The following is a 20,969-nucleotide window of genomic DNA, read 5'->3' as shown; positions in this document are numbered from 1 at the left end:
CCCCTCCATATGTCTTTCCCCCATCCCCTCTATGTGTCTCTCCCACATCTCCTCATTCCCTCCATGTGTCTCTCCTACCTGCCGTGTGTATATAAAAGGAAAAAATCCTTACCTATTCTGGAGAAGCTCACTAAAAGATACAAAAAAAGCATCTTCTAAGCTTTTTTAGTTAATTTTTAGCTGTGGAAATACTTAAAAGTGTGTCAACAATACCCTCATATTATAAAAGAGACCCAGAGATTGGTTAAATCCTAAAACGTGATATAGATATTTCCTTTCTACTTACATGTTTTTTTAAAAAGAAAAAAAAAACATATTAATAAAGTCATCACTAATATTTAAATGTATTATCCTAATTTAAACAAGAACAGGAGATATGCATGTAGAGGGATAATCCTTTAAATACATATTTGAAATGGTATAGAATTTAAAGTAACAATTTTCTATATTATACTTAACCACTAGGATCACTGCTCTTTGAATGACAATGACACTTTTAGGATAATCACTGAAAACATTCCATGTGGAACCACAGGAGTAACTTGCTCTAAATCTCTTAAAGTTTTTTTTGGGGTGAGTAGACTATTTATATTTTGAAATTATGTGTATTCTAATAATAAATTCCATCCATCCATTAAGCATTTAGCAGAACAAATCTATATTGTTTACTTGTACTGATAGCATATATGAATTTGAATTTCATATAGCATGTTAATATGTATATCTTATCAAGTTTACAAGAGATGTAATAAACAGAAGGCATTCTCAGAGCTTTATATAAATGATGCATCTCTATGTATACATGTGAATGCAGCATCAGATAAGGAAAACATAAATTATATGGACAGGCTTGTAAAAATCATATAGCTTAAAGTTTGTGAATTATTTTTCAATAATCCACAACTCCTGTTTCATGAATAAACTGTTATGTGTTATCATGCTATTTTCACAGAGTTATGAACTTATCCTCAGTGATAAACATCTCAATGTGGTACAAAGAAGCACTGGAACTGATGTTCCCTATCGGATCCGCTTAATGGGTATCTATTTGGTCTTAGAAACAAAAAATGGATTATTACTGTTATGGGACAAGAAGACAAGCATCTTCATCAAAGTTACTGACACATTTAAGGTGAAAATAAAATCATATTTTATTTCTTGTGACTAAACAAAAATTGTTTTCAGAGTAAATATTAGTCAAAAAAACTATAATTAAATGGTTACTTTAATCATTTTGAGACAGGAGACCTTTCTGGGGAATATGCCCTATTGAGCAATGTGGAGAAGGTCTTTTAAAAAAAGCCCAATCTTTTCACTCTGCAGACTCTACAACTTAAAGCGGCACTATCATGCCGAACTTACCTTTATTTTACCGATTCCTCTTCTCTCCCTCTGTCAGGATCTGTTCTTCATTTCTTCCTGTCTGCTCTAGTTTTCTTTAAAACATAAGACAAAGTAGGGACTACTTTGTCTTATGGAGGTTTCCTACACCTGACCAGCTATGACCAGTGGAGGAGCAAAGTGTGCTTCATTTCCGATGGTCAGAGCAATTTTCCTACAATTCTTACCTTTGATCCGTGATCTTGTGAAGTTTCCTGTCTGTATTCCCGAGCGTCCTGTCACTTAGACAGAACGAAGGTGAAATTACCGAATTTCCTAACACTCGAATGACTGAAACTCCGATTCTATTTGTGCCATGGCTGCATCTTGCAGTCGCTTAGTAGATAGCTCTCTAATTCCCATGGTATCATGGATCTATCTACCAAAAGGCTGAAATACCTAAATTGGTCTTTCAGCCAAATTTACTAATAGCAGCAAACAGTGAGCAGCCTGTGGCAGCCTGTGGCAGCCTGTGGCTGCTCACTGTTAAAAAAATGTAAATACTCCCCCTTCAATAAATGGCCCCATGGTGGGGCATCTCTCAACTACCCTTAACTAAATAGTGTCCCCCCCCCTGAGCCCCCACCAGTGCCCCGCGAGTTGGGGCTTTTAAAGTAAACGGGGGACAAACTTACCATTTGATGTGTTCTTTTTTCTAAAATCTTCTTTTTTCATCCCCCAAAAAGGCCAAATAAAATTCCATAATACCCGTCGGACAAAAAAAATATATGATGAAATGAAAAAATCCAGACACTAAAGAAAGAATCCATCTTTACCCATGGAGGGCACCGCGCAGACTGAGCTCCACAGGGCGGGGAACGGATTATAAAGCCTTCCTACGCCCTGCAATTAACCTCAGATTGCTCTAATTGGTTGGTTTAAGCCAAACAATCAGAGAGCTCTGACAGGTAAATGAAGAGACTGACAGGTAACTCTCTAAATTTACCTGTCCCAGCACTCTGATTGGTTGGCTTGAAATCCAACCAGAGTGCTCTGTGTCATTTTACACAGTGTGGGAAAGTTCTTTGGAATTTTCCCATGCTGTGTAATTTGACTCATAACTTTCTGATTGGTTGTTTGATAGCAACCAATCTGAGTGTTGTTATGAGTTATGCTCAAGTGGTGGCAGACCATACCACATTCTTTATTTCCTGATTTAAGTTGGATAGCACACAAGGTCTTGTCCATTCTATCTTAATTTTACCTTTTAAGTTTAAAATATTGTCAATTGTGCATTTCTATAATATGTCATTATACATCTACCTTTTATAGTGTGGAATTACATCCTCTCCCTGTCTTTCCCTTTTTGCCTCTTGTGCCCTCATTCCCTTTTAATGTTGGAATTCTTCAATAAAACTTCAAGTAAAAAAAAAAAAAGATTAAATGTTGCAAGAATGGATAAAAGTATAATTGCAAGAAGTAAAAAACATTGTATTTCAACAGGGAAAACTTTGTGGACTATGTGGAAACTATGATGGAAATGCAAATAATGATTTCACTACCAGGAGCAATGCTGTGGTGGGAAACATAGAAGAATTTGGAAACAGCTGGAAGATGACACCCCTCTGCCCAGATGCAAAAACTTTTAAGGATCCATGTTCCCTGAACCCATACAGGCTTTCATGGGCACAAAAACAATGCAGCATCATAACTAGTGAAGTGTTTTCAGTCTGCCATCCACATGTAAGTGATATTTATAACTAATACGGCAAAAATAAAAACATTCAGAGAAAATAATTCTAAGGAATTATCTAATCCAGTGACTATCCTTTTTGAGTCTTTTCTGGACTCAGATATAATGCTATTGGCAGCTTAGTTCCTAGATGTCTTGAAGGGACTCTATAGTCACCAAAACATGTTTGGCTTAAGGAAGCAGTTTTGTTGTAGAGATCATGCCTCTTCAGTCTCAGTGCTAAATTATCTGCCATTTAGGAGTTAAATCAGTTTTGTATCTGTTATGCAGCCCTTGTCACACCTTCCCTGGCTGTGACGGACACAGCCTACATAAAAACTAAATGGTTTCATTTTCAATCAGATGTAACTTACATTAAAAGTTTGTATCTCCTGCTCTGTAAATAGAATTTTGATCACACACAGGAGGCTCCTTCAGGATTTAGAAGGCCCTTAACACAGCAGAAGATGATAAGTGATACATTAAACTGAATTTACAACACAGGAAGTGTAATCCTTAGATGATTCTTTACAGGAAGTGTATTGGGAGGCTGCATAAGTTACATGCAGGGAGATGTGACTAGGGTGTATAAACAAAGAGATTTAACTCCTAAGTGGCAGAGAATTGAGCAGTGAGACTGCAGGGGCATGATCTATACAATAAAAAAAACTGCTTCATTAAATAAAAGTTGTTTTTATGACTATAGTGTCCCTTTAAGTTCATTACACGGGTTATTTACTCACAGTCTGTTTAACCCCGGGTTTCTTATCCTCAGTTACTTAGAACATTTTACTCAGTCACAGTACTTTTTCCACTACACGTTTTTTTCCTGCAATCGGCCACATTAGACTCTATGTTGCTCTTTTTCATGCTATTGTTCTTTTTCTTCATTTACTGTGCTTTCTCCTTCTCTTACTTTCTGCTTCAGTCATTTTCATTACTCTCTCCACCTGTCATCCATGCTCTCTTTCTCTATATATCTTATAGCCATTTCCATGAGTAATGGGTGAAATCAATGGAAGAGAGAGAGAGAAATGAGAAGCACAAATAGATTTGGAAAATATGTAGAGAGGGGTTTCAATTTTCTTTGCCGATTTTATTGGATTATTTCATTATTGAATAGCAATTTAAATGGAGAAATTGCTATTCAATAAGCAGAGTAAACACTTACTCTGCCTATAGAGTCCATGCCCCTACTTCTTTGCTCTCCTTACCTGTCTTTTGTGCTCTCACCATATTTTTTAAATCTATAAATCTATTTGTGCTACTTATTTGTCTCTTCTTATTAATACAGATGTCAGCATGTTATCATTATCCTCAAACTTTTCTTCCACATATACTCCAGTCATATTCATTTGCCCTCTCCAACATTTGTTTCCTGACATTCTTTTCAATTACTTTCACCACATTTCTTCTATGTTCTCTTTATACATACCCCATTTGTTATTCTAACTTCTTCCCATACAAGGAACAATATATGTTATTTATAGATCTTGTAAACCCTCACCAGGTGTGAGGTTATGTGATATATTTACATACATGAGTTCATATACACTAAATATTAGTGTGGATTTTATTGCAGATGAGCTATGTAACACATCCATTATATCATTCATCCAATCATTCATTGCATTTCAGTTTTATTGCTGCCGGGTTCTATCGGATAAGCATGCATATATTTTAAGCGTTTTGCTGTGCTTCATGCCTTATTCCTAGCTCACATACCTCCCTCCACAAGTATGCGTACTAATGCCCAAAAAGGATAACACAAATACATATTTATAAACACATATTATAGATACTTGATTCGAAGTCCACATATACACAGAAGGATACACACAAAAAAATGCATACTCCTAAACAGATACAAAAAGAGACACACACCCAGAAACAAATATAATAATAAATATAGTGACATTCTGCCAATCATAAATATTAAGCAGTGTCAATGTAAAGCTTCTTCTTGTTCCTGTTGGACAAATAGATACATATTTCAAAAACAACAGGCTTGCAACAACTTCATCTGCATGCAGCCATTTGTAGCTTGGAGGTTACTGTACGGTTAATAGCATTTTATGACAAAAAATTCAGAACAATACAAAAGTCTACTAGACATGCTTATGTCATAGCAGATGAATTAGACATGACTGATATAGAATAGACTTGAAGATTAATTTTGTTACAAACTGCAATGTGTCCAAGTTTACGGTGTTAGTCAAAATCCTGATTTGCAAATCATTGTGCAATGGACAAGCATTTTTGTTTGATTTATGATTCAGAGTTCTGCCGATGGTGCCAAAACAAGATTTGATTGATGAAAACAATCTCTCTCTCTCTCTCTCTCTCTCTCTCTCTCTCTCTCTCTCTCTCTCTCTATATATATATATATATATATATATATATATAAATATATATTTCATATACAGTATACCAAAGAGAGTTACCTGAGCTCTACCATCCCTCATTTTGTGTGTTTATATTTGCTTTTGTATTACACAGCCATATTATAGTGCTGCCCACCCCATGTTTAATACTAAGGGTAATAAGTGTGTATTGATGGTCTGTGACTACTCAGCCCCATATGCATCAGAGTGCTTACAATGACACCTTTTGCCTTGGCCAAATTCCCCTCTCAATATGACTGAGCATCTGTAGGATGTGTTGAAAATAACAAATCTAATCCATGGAGGCCCCACCTCGCAACTTGAAGGACTTAAACAATCTGCTGCTAATGTCTTGGTCTCAGGTACCTCAATAGACATTCAGAGGTCTTGTGGAGCCCATGTCTCAAAGCATCAGAGGTGTGTGCACAAGAGAGAACTACACAATATTAGGCAGGTGGTTTTAATGTGGTTGATGAGTGTGTGTGTGTGTGTGTGTTTGTGTATATATATATATTTATATTTTATTTATATTTTTTTTGCAGCTCCTATTTTTTCCAATATTGCTCGCTTTTCCCTTGATCTGTGAATAAAATCAACACCAGTAATCAATCATCTTGGTTCACATCAGTCATATTTTTTTTTTCCCACCCAACGGGCAGAATTCTGAATCACAAATCAAAATGAACATGATTGTCTACTGCCTAAATTTGGATTAATGGCAATTCAGAGTTCTCTATGTTTACTTATTTGTAAATGTTTCATACTAAAGCTGCACATTTCATCAGTGGAATATGTTTAAGTAATATAATCTAGAACATGATATATATATAATGTTTTTGTAATCTCTGCCATCTCTAAAATCTGACATTGAAACCAATCGTTCTCTGTATCTCCACTGCTCCTTTTAGGTAGACCCATCAAAGTTCCATGATACCTGCATCTCTGACTCTTGTGCTTGCAACACTGGAGGGGACTGTGAATGCTTTTGCACTGCTGTAGCTGCCTATGCCCAAACGTGTGGAGAGTATGGAATATGTGTTTCTTGGAGAGACCCTAGCAGATGTCGTGAGTACAACAAAACTATGATAAAAATCATTGGCAATAAAAATAAAAAGAGAGCATGATTGTGCACTTTTTCTTACTGGGCTTTTTGGTTGCATGATGACCATATAAGAGGTCACCTGGTTTTATTGTTTCTTCAGTGTATTAGAGCATTGTTTTTAAATTCCTCAAACAAACAGTCAACAGATTTTTTTATTAATATTAGCTCAATTTTATAAAACACTAATGCATAGGATTATATAATATTTTGTTTAACTGAATATAAGAAATAGCTAAACATTATTTTTAAAAATAGGTGACAGACCATTTCCTAGAATTGATACACTACTTTTAGCAATGTTTAACTAGTTTTATCACTCCAAACTCTTTGTGGAAAGCACATGAAGTGGCAAGTGCACCTGTTCAACAAGTTTATACACAAGACCAAACTTAGAACACTAAAAATGCATGCTAAATTCAGGAAGCCACTTGATAACTTAGTTGTGTTCATTTACTGGACAGAGAAAAGATACATGTCATTGGGTTGACACAATAAATAGAACTGACAAAGTTTCAAACCATAACATGGATACCAGCAGTAATATCTATAAAAACAAAAAGCTGGTGTTCTTTCAAAATCTATAAACATAATGCAAAAAAAAGTTGGGGTGATTCTGCTAGGGAAGATAAAAAAAAAGATACAACATAGTGTTTAACTGTATATAAAACTATATAAAAATGGTTAAATTTTCCACTCACACTTTTGATGCCGAAGGGAAGTTTTATTGATTTTATATTCAATTCTTGCACATAGTATTTGGAATTTTTGCACATATATTTGCACTTTAAGATTTTAATAGGTTGTAATTGTCGCCACAGATGCTGATATATTCTTTCAAAATCTGTACTGTAGGCAATGTTTTCATAATTACCATGTCTAGGTAGGATCTACGAATCCCTATTCCAGCTTTAGAGTTCAAGAACTATATGTAGACATAGAAGACATTTTGCCATGGAAAGTGAACATGTACTCAGAAACACAGGTTTTTCTCCCTTCTATGTGCAATCCACCAGATATGTATCCTCTATCTACTAGCAGGAGATCATTACGGTAATAATATACCAGCTTATGTCTTTCTGGCTTAGAAATTGCTTCTCTCTTCCCAGGTAGTAAGGTTGATGAGTTTGCATTTCTTGTTGAGTATATATTTAAAAGAGCTTTGAAATTCTAGTCATTGAGTCCTTCAAGGGACTGAAACAATTCACTCATAAGGGACTGTGTCCACTTTGAGCAGCAAAGACACCGTCTACACCAAAAATATGTATTTGACATATTTAATTATTTTACTAAGAAAAACAAAAATGCCTTATTTGTGAGCTGATGGCCTTTGATCTCTTTTTCTAAAGAAGTGTTTAATGCTTCTTCTTCTGAGAAGGTTGGTGGGTGATGGAAACATAAGTAGAGAGTAAAATGCAAAATAGCTACCATAATTTTAACAAACACATTTAGTTATGTTGTTTATGAACATAAACAGGCTAGATTAGTAAGAATTCTCATCACATGAACTGATTACATTGCAATTAAGCTCCTTTACAGATGTGTGGTCATAAGTAATATCTCATGTGTGCTAATATTTTCATCTGGTACACACATACAATGTTGTACTTTTAAAATGATATATCTGAGATACACAATAATCCTTTATTCTTTTACTCAGCGTTGTTCTGTGACTACTACAATGATGATGAAGAATGTGAATGGCATTACAAGCCATGTGGAGCTCCATGTATGAAGACATGTAGGAACCCCAGTGGGAAGTGTGCCTATGAAATAAGAGGTTTAGAAGGTAATTGTTTGAAACAGTATCCTTAGAATAAAGTAAATAAAATCCTAAGTGATACCTAGAATTTTCTAAAATGTAATTTAATGTTTTCTATCCCCATTCATTAATTAGGCTGTTATCCAAAATGTCCAAAAGGCAGGCCACTTTTTGATGAAGATGAAATGAAGTGTGTATCAAAATGTGGTTGCTATGATGAAGACAGAAGACACTATAGAATTGGAGCCAGAGTTCCCAGCAGAAACAATTGCGATGTTTGGTAAAACTAATTATTTTAATGTACACATCAGGGTTTTTAAAGTACACCTAGGGGTTCTTAAATGATGATCTCTAGTCATAATCTTGATAATTTTTCCAAACTGCAAATCATATTTTTGCTGCTTAACAGTAGTGATGTACCGAACTGTTCGCCGGCGAATAGTTCCTGGTGAACATAGCGTGTTCGCGTTCGCCACGGCGGGCGAACACATGCGCGGTTCGATCCGCCCCCTATTCGTCATCATTGAGTAAACTTTGACCCTGTGCCTCACAGTCAGCAGACACATTCCAGCAAATTAGCAGCAGACCCTCCCTTCCAGACCCTCCCACCTCCTGTACAGCATCCACTTTAGATTCATTCTGAAGCTGCATTCTTAGATAGAGGAGGGAAAATGTAGCTTCTGCTCATTTGATAGGGAAATTGATAGCTAGGCTAGGGTATTCAGTGTCCACTACAGTCCTGAAGGACTCATCTGATCTCTGCTGTAAGGACAGCACCATAAAAAGCCCTTTTCATGGCTAGAACATCAGTCTGCTTTTGTATTTATTTTTTTGTGTAATGTAATTGCAGTTGCCTGCCTGCCAGCTTCTGTGTCAGGCTCACAGTGGATACTGTGCCCACTTGCCCAGTGCCACCACTCATATCTGGTGTCACAATACCTTAAGCTTGCATTTAAAAACAACATTTTTTTTTCACTGTAATAGATTGAATAGCAGTTAGTTGTCTGCAAGCGTCTGGGTGTCAGGCCTTCAGCGTGTACTCTGCCAACCTCTGCCAGTGTACTTTGCCACTCATATCTGGTGTCTCTATAGCGTGCCTTTAAAAAGAAAAAAAGTTTTTCACTGTAAGCTAATAGCAGTTAGTTGTCTGCAAGCATCTGGGTGTCAGGCCTTCAGCGTGTACTCTGCCAACCTCTGCCAGTGTACTTTGCCACTCATATCTGGTGTCTCTAAAGCGTTGATTTAAAAACAAAAATTTTTTTTTCACTGTTATAGATTGAATAGCAGTTAGTTGTCTTCAAGCGGGTGTGTCAGTCCTACAGAGTGTACTCTCCCAACCTCTGCCACTGCACAGTGCCACTCATATCTGGTCGCACAGTAGCTTGCACGCATAGTACCACTAATCCAAAAAAAAATGACAGTCAGAGGCAGGCCACGCACCATCCTCCTCCAGCTTAGCTTCGGGCACCTCTCAAGATACCACTCACCCGCCTGCCGCCACCACCAACACTAGCACCACAGCCGCTTCACTTGTTATGTCAGAGGAGTTATTTACACATCCGTTTGAAGAAATGAGTGATGCGCAACCATTATTGCCAGAGGATGTAAATAACAGGGATATATCTCATGAAGGCAGCATTACACACATGGACGTATGGTGTGATGATGATTATGTTGTACCCGCTGCTACTTCCTTTGCTGAGTTGTCAGATACAAGTGAAGCGGTTGATGATGACGATGCGTCCATGGATGTCACGTGGGCGCCCGCTCGGCAAGAAGAAGAACAGGGCGAAAGTTCAGATTGGGAGACAGAGAGGAGGAGGAGGAGACGAGTTGGAAGCAGGGGAGGTCGTCGCAAGGAGCTAGTGGCACAGTCAGGCAGCATGCATCGGCACACGGGGTAAGCCCGACAGCACGCCAATCAACGCATGCTGTGTCCACCACCAGAATGCCGTCATGGCAGAGCTCAGCAGTGTGGCATTTTTTTTGTGTGTCTGCCTCTGACAACAGCGATGCCATTTGCAACCTGTGCCAAAAGAAACTGAGTCGTGGGAAGTCCAACACCCACCTAGGTACAACTGCTTTGCGTAGGAACATGATCGCACATCACAAACGCCTATGGGATCAACACATGAGTACAAGCAGCACACAAACTCAAAGCCGCCATCCTCCTCCTGGTCCAGCATCTTCAGCCACGTCAACCACTGCTGTCCTCCTTGCCCCCTCTCAACCATCCGCCACTCCGTATCTCGCCTTGAGCAGTTCCCGCTCGTCTGCCCACAGTCAGGTGTCTGTCAAGGACATGTTTGAGCGTAACAAGCCAATGTCAGAAAGAACCCCCTTGCCCAGCGTCTGACAGCTCGCTTGGCTGAACTATTAGCCCGCCAGCTTTTACCATACAAGCTGGTGGAGTCTGAGGCGTTCAAAAAATTTGTAGCTATTGGGACACCGCAGTGGAAGGTACCCGGACAAAATTTCTTTTCACAAAAGGCAATCCCCAACCTGTATTCGATTGTGCAAAAGGAAGTAATGGCATGTCTGGCACACAGTGTTGGGGCAAGGGTCCACCTGACCACTGATACCTGGTCTGCAAAGCATGGTCAGGGCAGGTATATCACCTACACTGCACATTGGGAAAACCTGCTGACAGCTGCCAAGCTCCATCCTCTTCCATAACCTCCTCGGCTGAGTCCTCTTCTGCTGCTGCGTCTTGCTCCACATAAACGGCACCCCCCCAGCTCCCCAGGTACTATTCCACATCCCGGATATAGCAGTGTCACGTCGTCTTGGGTTTGACTTGCTTGAAAGCAGAGAGTCACACTGGACAAGCACTCCTGTCCGCCCTGAACGCACAGGTGGAATAGTGGCTGACTCTTCAGCAACTGGATATCGGCAAAGTGATTTGTGACAACGGAACAAATTTGTTGGCGGCATTGAAGTTGGGCAAGTTGACACATGTGCCGTGCATGGCACATGTGTGTAATCTGATCGTACAACGCTTTGTGCATAAGTACACAGGCTTACAGGACATCCTGAAGCAGGCCAGAAAGGTGTGTAGCCATTTCAGGCATTCCTACACAGCCATGGTGCACTTTGCAGATATCCAGCGGCAAAACAACATGCCAGTGAGGCGCTTGATTTGTTACAGCCCGACACGTTAGAATCTAACACTCCTAATGTTCGACCACCTGCTCCAACAAGAAAAAGCCTTTAATGAATATTTGTATGACCGGGGTGCTAGGACAGCCTCTGGGGAGCTCGGAATTTTTTTGCCACGTTACTGGACGCTCATGCGCAATGCCTGTAGGCTCATGCGTCCTTTTGAGGAGGTGACAAACCTAGTCAGTCGAACCGAAGGCACCATCAGCAACATCATACCATTTTTTTTTCTTACTGGAGCGTGCCCTGCGAAGAGTGCTGGATCAGGCCGTAGATCAGCGTGAAGAGGAAGAGTTGTGGTCACCATCACCACCAGAAACAGCCTTATCAGCATTGCTTGCTGGACCTGCGGCAACGCTGGAAGAGGATTGTGAGGAAGAGGAGTCAGAGGAGGAATGTGGCTTTGAGGAGGAGGAGCAAGACCAACCACAACAGGCATCCCAGGGTGCTCGTTGTCACCTATCTGGTACCCGTTGTGTTGTATGTGGCTGGGGGGGAAGAACATACCTTCATTGAGATCACTGAGGAGGAGGAAAGGGAAATGAGTAAATGGGGTCTTTCATGCTGCCGTGCCTGTTGAGGGACTCTCGTATAAAAAGGCTGAAGGAGAACGACCTGTACTGGGTGTCCACGCTACTAGACCCCCGGTATAAGCAGAAAGTGGTGGAAATGTTACCAAATTACAACAAGTCGGAAAGGATGCAGCATTTGCAAAATAAATTAAAAAGTATGCTTTACACAGCGTATAAGGGTGATGTCACAGCACAACGGGAATCTAACAGGGGAAGAGGTAAAAGTCATCCTCCTCCTCCCACGACCATGCCGGCAAGGACAGGAAGCTTTAAAGACGTGTTGTTGATGGAGGACATGCAGAGCTTTTTAAGTCCTACGCAAGTCCTATTAAGTCTTATTCTGCTCTGTGTCAGTGTGTATCAAGGTCCCTGAGGACAGGTGTCAATCCATATCTGCCAAGTGACCCTTTGTAGGGGGAACAGTCCCTATTCTGCTCTGTGTCAGTGTGTATCAGGGATCATTAGGATAGGTGTCAATCCATATCTGCCAAGTGACCCTATGTAGGGGGAACAGTCCCTATTCTGCTCTGTGTCAGTGTGTATCATGGTCTCTGAGGACAGGTGTCAATCCATATCTGCCAAGTGTCCCTATGTAGGGGGAACAGTCCCTATTCTGCTCTGTGTCAGTGTGTATCAGGGATCCTTAGGATAGGTGTCAATCCATATCTGCCAAGTGACCCTATGTAGGGGGAACAGTCCCTATTCTGCTCTGTGTCAGTGTGTATCAGGGTCTCTGAGGACAGGTGTCAATCCATATGTCAAGGTGTCAATATGTCATATGTCAGGTGTGAATCCATATCCATTGTGATTTAGGAATGTTAGGTGATGTATGCCCTCTATGGATTAAAACCAGACTCTGCATCAACTGTGTAATTTTCCATGGGAGTTTTGCCATGTATCCCCCTCTGGCATGCCACAGTCCAGGTGTTAGTCCCCTTGAAACAACTTTTCCATCACTTTTGTGGCCAGAAAGAGTCCCTGTGGGTTTTAAAATTTGCCTGCCCATTGAAGTCAATGGCGGTTCGTCCGGTTCGCCGGTTCACGAACGTTTGCGGAAGTTCGCGTCCGCCGTTCGATAACTGAAAATTTTGTGTTCGCGACATCACTACTTAACAGAAATTCATAATAGTAGTATGATATACATGTAATAATCTGTATTTGAATACTTTAGGTATAGTTAACTTCTAAGTATGTTCATATGAATAATTATTTATTAGTAAATTACAGGTTTATTGGAAACAGTCATTACTTTTCATAATAAAATATACACTATATTTTTTTAAAAATAAATACAATAACACTTAATGATTTCCTTAAAATTAAAATGTCATTTGCTGTAAGGAGGAAAAAAAAATAATTGTCTACTTAATTCTTTTTTTTTAAACAGTTTCTAAAAAAATGTATTTATTCATTATTTATGAAGTCTTAAAGGGAAATTATGAACACAAATACATCTTTACTGAATTTAATTTTTAGTCTGAATAATATCCTGTATGTTCTACATATTTAAGGGACCACTATAATCACCCAGACCACTTCAGCACTTCAGCAGGTTTTAACCCTTCAGATGTAAACATAGCAGTTTCCAGCCTCTAGTGGCTGTCTTCCTGACAATCGCTCGAGGCGCTTCCCTGACGCTCAATGCGAAAATCACAATGAGCACGCAGAACGTCCATAGGGAAGCAATGAGAAATGCTTTCCTATGGGCGTTATTAATGCGCGCAGCTCTTGCGGGCATGCGCATTCAGCTCCACTCAGGAGCTGACGTCGGAGGGGGAGGAGAGGTCACCAGCCCCGAGGGAGCCCGTTGCTGGATAAAGGTCAGTAGCTGAAGGGGTTTAGTCCAGCGGGAGGAGGGCCCTGAGGGAGGGGCGGACCTAAGGACTATATAGTGTCAGGAAAACAAGTTTGTTTTCCTGACACTAGATTGATCCTTTAAGACTTTGTAGCTTTTGCACAAAAAATATAAAAGCTTGGCAGAATGCTGCACCATAAGCCTGCCTCCTTAGCCACACCCACACTCCATAAAAATACTTCCTTATCAAATGTATACATAAAGCTCATCCACCGACAGAACTGAGTGATCTGAACTACAACGTATTAGAAGGGGCGATAACACCTATATAGTAAGGATATAACTTCCTGTTTGTAGTTTTGTAACCGCTAGTACTCCTATTTACCGCTATAACGTCTTAAAACCTAGAATTTAGCAGGGCTAACCATACAGATATCTTAGCTAAAATTTTGTATAGTCGGTATAGAGTTTCTCTATTTAAAATACATAAATAATTGAGAATACAATAAAAATAGGAGTTGGAAGCAATAACTTTGTCTTTTTAATATAGTTTATTGAATATAATAATCCATTAATATATCATAAAGCAGAGTATATAAAATTAAATGAATAAATGCTTGCAAAAGTATTAGTATAACATACCCTCTTGCATATACAGGTAATCTCTCAGTATGTCACCTCCTTAGTCGGTCAGTAAGTCTCTACCTAGCATTGATTATGCATGTATATATAGTATAGCATTTCTAATTACTACTGGTAATGTATGGGTTAATTCATCTTAGGGTTAAAAGCAGTTCATATATTAAAATAAAGGAAAACACTCTTATCAGTCTTATGTCATAACCCAGACATCTTTAACCTGTATTTGGACTAGAAGTTAGGTTGACATGCACCTTAGGGTTGAAAGCAGTTCATATTTAAAAATAAAAGAAAAACATACTTAACAGTCTAATGTCATAACCTAGACATCTTTAATCTTTATTTGGACTACTAGACGTTAGGTTGACATAGGCAAAGCCTTGATTTGTTATTGCATTAGTCTAAGACAAGATGGAGTAAACATGTTGTGTACTGTAAATAGGTAAAAGGTTATTAGTTAAAGAAACAGTTGCAGTTTAAAGAAATACAATTTAGCAATGTGTATTATACCTACAATTGCCCATCACAGTTTCTCTAACAGTCTGTAGCCAGGTTCTAAATTAACAGTAGCTGACTCAGTGCTGTTGTGGATTTGAAAGCCTTTCTGGCTAAGAAGGCAGGCTTATGGTGCAGCCTTCTGCAAACCATTTTTTTGTGCAAAAAGATTTGAGCATGCAAATATACAGCAAATTAATGAGGCCACAACCTTATTTACTCAATAATCTTAAAGTCGTATTGGTACCCAGAGTGTCCCTTTAATATTATGTACAGTACAAGATTAATTGCATTTATATATTTAATGTGTTTTTAATAGTTTTATATTTAAAATCTTTTCCACAGTTATTGCACTGAAGATGGCATTAAATGTGTGTATATAGTCAAAGGTAAGTTTTTTACATATTAAGCATTAAACATTTGTGTGTTTTTATTTGATCTGTACCTGCAGCTATACATGTCATTTGTTTCTTTATTTTCTAGAATGCCAATGTGAATATGATGATCACATGTTCAAATTCAATGAGACCATCTACAATACAACAGATGGTATTGGACACTGCATAGTAGCCATATGCAAGGAAAATGGCACTATCTATCGAAATATATATCCATGTGCTACTGCTGTAACAACACCATTTACTTTCACTACAGTATCTCGCACAGGTAAAAGATTTATATTATGCTAATATGCAAGAGTCTTAGAGTAGTACTCATTACAATTTCATGGGCAAAGCTTAATAATATTATCACCATCATTCTCCAAACTGATGCTTTACGCTCATCAAAATATAAATATAATACTGAATACCTGATGCTGAAATGACAGAACCAGTGATTATGCATTAAGGAACTGACCTGTATAAACATGCATTTTAACATAAACTTAAGTTATTTTGTTTAGTAATTGTTGTGTCTGTGGCTTAAATAGTTTTCTATTTATTATTATATTTATTATTGTATTAAGGTTATGGTGTGGATAGAAAAACACACCAAACACGATGGCTTACAGTACAATACAAAACTACAACATATAACTTACAAACAGCCTTAGCCCTTGGCAGGGGCTAAGGAGTCCGAGCTCATAAGTCTAGATCCTGGGCATTCTATAACACTTACCCTGGCTGAATCCAGTGATCAATCTTAGGATGCACTGTTGTATATTGTTTGTCTAATTTTGGCCTCAATGTAATATTGTTGGCTAAGCTTTTCAAATGATTTAATATTTTTGGATAAACTTTTAGAGTTTTTAAATTTATTTTTATATATGATATATTTTTTGAATTGTTTAATATGTAAAAACATTTTAAACGTTTATTAAAAAATATTAAATACTTTGAAAAGTTATCCATCAATATTAAATGGAGATCTTTTTCTACCACATTCTTTTTGAAAGACGTTTATGTAAAACATAGAAGCAGTTGAATTGCGTTTTGACTTGCTATTGTTCAGGTTTAAGTCTGTACATAATCATTTACACATTTAAACATGAAGTGCTCTTTGTGTAGTTTTAGAGTAAAGTAAATGAAATGATTAATGGGAAGAAATATGAGAATATATCTATCTCTCTGCATGTTTCATAATAATATATTTCTAATTTTCCTACAGTATCAACAGTTGTCTCACCAAGGACTAGTACAGTATCAACAGTTGTCTCATCAAGGACTCCTACACAAACTTCTACTGCTACACAAACCGTTTCAGGAACTACTCAAAGCAGACCTACAACCAAAATCCCAGTTTTTACATCAACTTCAGCAACAGCAATACCATCATCAATAGTGACAACAAGTCAGAAGCCATCTACAATTTGTAAACCACAATGTAAATGGACTTCATGGTTTAGTGTGAATACACCTTCTTTTGGATTTAATGGTGGTGAAACTGAGAATTATAAAGAACTAATTCAGAAAGGCAAGCAAATTTGTAAATATCCAGAAGAGATTAAATGTCAACCAAAGAACGTAATACACACAATTCAGGAAGAAGTGCAACAATCTATTCATTGCAATTTATCAGTTGGTCTGGTGTGCATAAACAGAGATCAAATTACAAATATGGGAATGTGCTTTGACTATGAAATTAGCTTCCTTTGCTGTGATGACTACAGTCACTGTGCAATTACACCTCCATCAACAACTACAAGTGCAACAAAAAGTACATATTTACCACCGAGCTCTAAAACAACCCAATTTACAATAAAAACCACTACAACTAAAAGCCAAGCCACAGGCAAGTCACCAACAACACCTAAGCAAACAGTATGATATATTTTTTGAATTGTTTCATATGTAAAAACATTTTAAACGTTTATTAAAAAATATTAAATACTTTGAAAAGTTATCCATCAATATTAAATGGAGATCTTTTTCTACCACATTCTTTTTGAAAGACGTTTATGTAAAACATAGAAGCAGTTGAATTGTGTTCTGACTTGCTATTGTTCAGGTTTAAGTCTGTACATAATCCTTTACACATTTAAACATGAAGTGCTCTTTGTGTAGTTTTAGAGTAAAGTAAATGAAATGATTAATGGGAAGAAATATGAGAATATATCTATCTCTCTGCATGTTTCATAATAATATATTTCTATTTTTCCTACAGTACCAACAGTTGTGTCACCAAGGACTAGTACAGTATCAACAGTTGTCTCATCAAGGACTCCTACACAAACTTCTACTGCTACACAAACCGTTTCAGGAACTACTCAAAGCAGACCTACAACCAAAATCCCAGTTTTTATATCAACTTCAGCAACAGCAATACCATCATCAATAGTGACAACAAGTCAGAAGCCATCTACAATTTGTAAACCACAATGTAAATGGACTTCATGGTTTAGTGTGAATACACCTTCTTTTGGATTTAATGGTGGTGAAACTGAGAATTATGAAGAACTAATTCAGAAAGGCAAGCAAATTTGTAAATATCCAGAAGAGATTAAATGTCAACCAAAGAACGGAATACACACAATTCAGGAAGAAGTGCAACAATCTATTCATTGCAATTTATCAGTTGGTCTGGTGTGCATAAACAGAGATCAAATTACAAATATGGGAATGTGCTTTGACTATGAAATCAGCTTCCTTTGCTGTGATGACTACAGTCACTGTGCAATTACACCTCCATCAACAACTACAAGTGCAACAAAAAGTACATATTTACCACCGAGCTCTAAAATATCCCAATTTACAATAAAAACCACTACAACTAAAAGCCAAGCCACAGGCAAGTCACCAACAACACCTAAGCAAACAGTATGATATATTTTTTGAATTGTTTCATATGTAAAAACATTTTAAACGTTTATTAAAAAAATATTAAATACTTTGAAAAGTTATCCATCAATATTAAATGGAGATCTTTTTCTACCACATTCTTTTTGAAAGGCGTTTATGTAAAACATAGAAGCAGTTGAATTGCGTTCTGACTTGCTATTGTTCAGGTTTAAGTCTGTACATAATCCTTTACTCATTTAAACATGAAGTGCTCTTTGTGTAGTTTTAGAGTAAAGTAAATGAAATGATTAATGGGAAGAAATATGAGAATATATCTATCTCTCTGCATGTTTCATAATAATATATTTCTAATTTTTCTACAGTACCAACAGTTGTTTCACCAAGGACTAGTACAGTATCAACAGTTGTCTCATCAAGGACTCCTACACAAACTTCTACTGCTACACAAACCATTTCAGGAACTACTCAAAGCAGACCTACAACCAAAATCCCAGTTTTTACATCAACTTCAGCAACAGCAATACCATCATCAATAGTGACAACAAGTCAGAAGCCATCTACAATTTGTAAACCACAATGTAAATGGACTTCATGGTTTAGTGTGAATACACCTTCTTTTGGATTTAATGGTGGTGAAACTGAGAATTATGAAGAACTAATTCAGAAAGGCAAGCAAATTTGTAAATATCCAGAAGAGATTAAATGTCAACCAAAGAACGTAATACACACAATTCAGGAAGAAGTGCATCAATCTATTCATTGCAATTTATCAGTTGGTCTGGTGTGCATAAACAGAGATCAAATTACAAATATGGGAATGTGCTTTGACTATGAAATTAGCTTCCTTTGCTGTGATGACTACAGTCACTGTGCAATTACACCTCCATCAACAACTACAAGTGCAACAAAAAGTACATATTTACCACCAAGCTCTAAAACAACCCCATTTACAGGCAAGTCACCAACAACACCTAAGCAAACAGTAACCTCTCCAACAGTAATTTTTACAACAAAAATAAGTACTGAAAGCAGAATCCCTACAATATCTACAAGAAAGACGCCCACAACTTCAGTTCAAACAGGGATTACTGAAACAAAGCGCAGTGCTACTACACTTTTATATTCAACATCTGCTTCTACTCCAACAGCAACCCAAAGCAGGTCAACAGCAACAAAGGAAACATTTACTCCTTCAGCAGTAGCTTCTACATCAAAAATTAGTTTTCCCACAAGCCAAATTTCAATATCTACAAAAAAGACACCCACAACTTCAGTTCAAACAGGGATTACTGAAACAAAGCACAGTACTACTACACTTTTATATTCAACATCTGCTTCTACTCCAACAGCAACCAAAAGCAGGTCAACAGCAACAAAGGAAACATTTACTCCTTCAGCAGTAGCTTCTACATCAAAAATTAGTTTTCCCGCAAGCCAAATTTCAATATCTACAAAAAAGACACCCACAACTTCAGTTCAAACAGGGATTACTGAAACAAAGCGCAGTACTACTACACTTTTATATTCAACATCTGCTTTTACTCCAACAGCAACCCAAAGCAGGTCAACAGCAACAAAGGAAACATTTACTCCTTCAGCAGTAGCTTCTACATCAAAAATTAGTTTTCCCACAAGCCAAATTTCAATATCTACAAAAAAGACACCCACAACTTCAGTTCAAACAGGGATTACTGAAACAAAGCGCAGTACTACTACACTTTTATATTCAACATCTGCTTCTACTCCAACAGCAACCAAAAGCAGGTCAACAGCAACAAAGGAAACATTTACTCCTTCAGCAGTAGCTTCTACATCAAAAATTAGTTTTCCCGCAAGCCAAATTTCAATATCTACAAAAAAGACACCCACAACTTCAGTTCAAACAGGGATTACTGAAACAAAGCGCAGTACTACTACACTTTTATATTCAACATCTGCTTCTACTCCAACAGCAACCAAAAGCAGGTCAACAGCAACAAAGGAAACATTTACTCCTTCAGCAGTAGCTTCTACATCAAAAATTAGTTTTCCCACAAGCCAAATTTCAACAGCAATATCTACAAAAATAGCAACCACAAGTAAGTCACCACCAACATCTACATTTTTAACCTCTGCAATAACTACAACAAAGTCTCCTATAACATCAGGTCAAACAAAGACTACAGCATTGACCTCTTCATCAGTAGCCTCTACAACAAAGATAAGTACTTCCACAAGCCTACCAACCTCAGCAACACCCCCTATAAAAACAAGTTTTTCACCAACAACACCAACGGGAACAGTGACCACTCCAAAAGTAACCTCTACAACAAAAATCAGTATTTACACAAGCCAACTTTCATCATCAAGTTCTTCAACTATAGAGCTTACTCAAACAGCAATAAGCATGTCAGGAACAAGTTCACCCACAACATCCACAGCACCAACGAAAACAACCGCAACAATTACTACCATACAATCTTCTACAACCTATCCAACTACCACAATATTTACATCAACCATTTGTCAATGTGATGTTAGTGGAACCATATATTCACCAGGTTAGTGAATTTGCATATTTATTTTAACAATATACAGTGTATTGCAAGTGTGTTATTGTTTATGTGCATAGCATTTTATTTCTTCTTGTTCACAATACCAGTTGCATTTTTTTTATAATTGATGTATTTCCAGTGTATGCAAAGTGTATGTTTATGGTGCATATATGCTTTGGGTTTTTTTTGTCAATTTTTGTGATTCAGGTTACTGTTTATATTTAATAAGTAGCATCAGA

The 20,969-nt window shown here is 37.6% G+C and overlaps 1 protein-coding gene across 1 annotated transcript in view; it reads left to right on the top strand.

Moving 5' to 3' along the window:
* Positions 1–20,741, top strand: part of LOC134578521 (mucin-5AC-like) — a 108,167-nt gene extending 87,426 nt beyond the window's left edge. The window contains exons 16-26 of the mRNA XM_063437505.1: positions 466–573; positions 953–1,132; positions 2,824–3,063; positions 6,345–6,501; positions 8,196–8,324; positions 8,433–8,577; positions 15,303–15,346; positions 15,441–15,623; positions 16,566–17,189; positions 17,562–18,110; positions 18,559–20,741. Coding sequence (XP_063293575.1) covers positions 466–573; positions 953–1,132; positions 2,824–3,063; positions 6,345–6,501; positions 8,196–8,324; positions 8,433–8,577; positions 15,303–15,346; positions 15,441–15,623; positions 16,566–17,189; positions 17,562–18,110; positions 18,559–20,741 — 4,542 coding nt within the window. The remainder of the gene's footprint in view (positions 1–465; positions 574–952; positions 1,133–2,823; positions 3,064–6,344; positions 6,502–8,195; positions 8,325–8,432; positions 8,578–15,302; positions 15,347–15,440; positions 15,624–16,565; positions 17,190–17,561; positions 18,111–18,558) is intronic.
* The last annotated feature ends 228 nt before the right edge of the window (positions 20,742–20,969 follow it).

The sequence above is a fragment of the Pelobates fuscus genome, chromosome 12, assembly GCF_036172605.1.
Source record: "Pelobates fuscus isolate aPelFus1 chromosome 12, aPelFus1.pri, whole genome shotgun sequence".
NCBI classification, from domain to species: domain Eukaryota; kingdom Metazoa; phylum Chordata; class Amphibia; order Anura; family Pelobatidae; genus Pelobates; species Pelobates fuscus.
The sequence above is the reverse complement of the archived record's forward strand: the minus strand, read 5'-3'. Positions and strand labels throughout refer to the sequence as shown.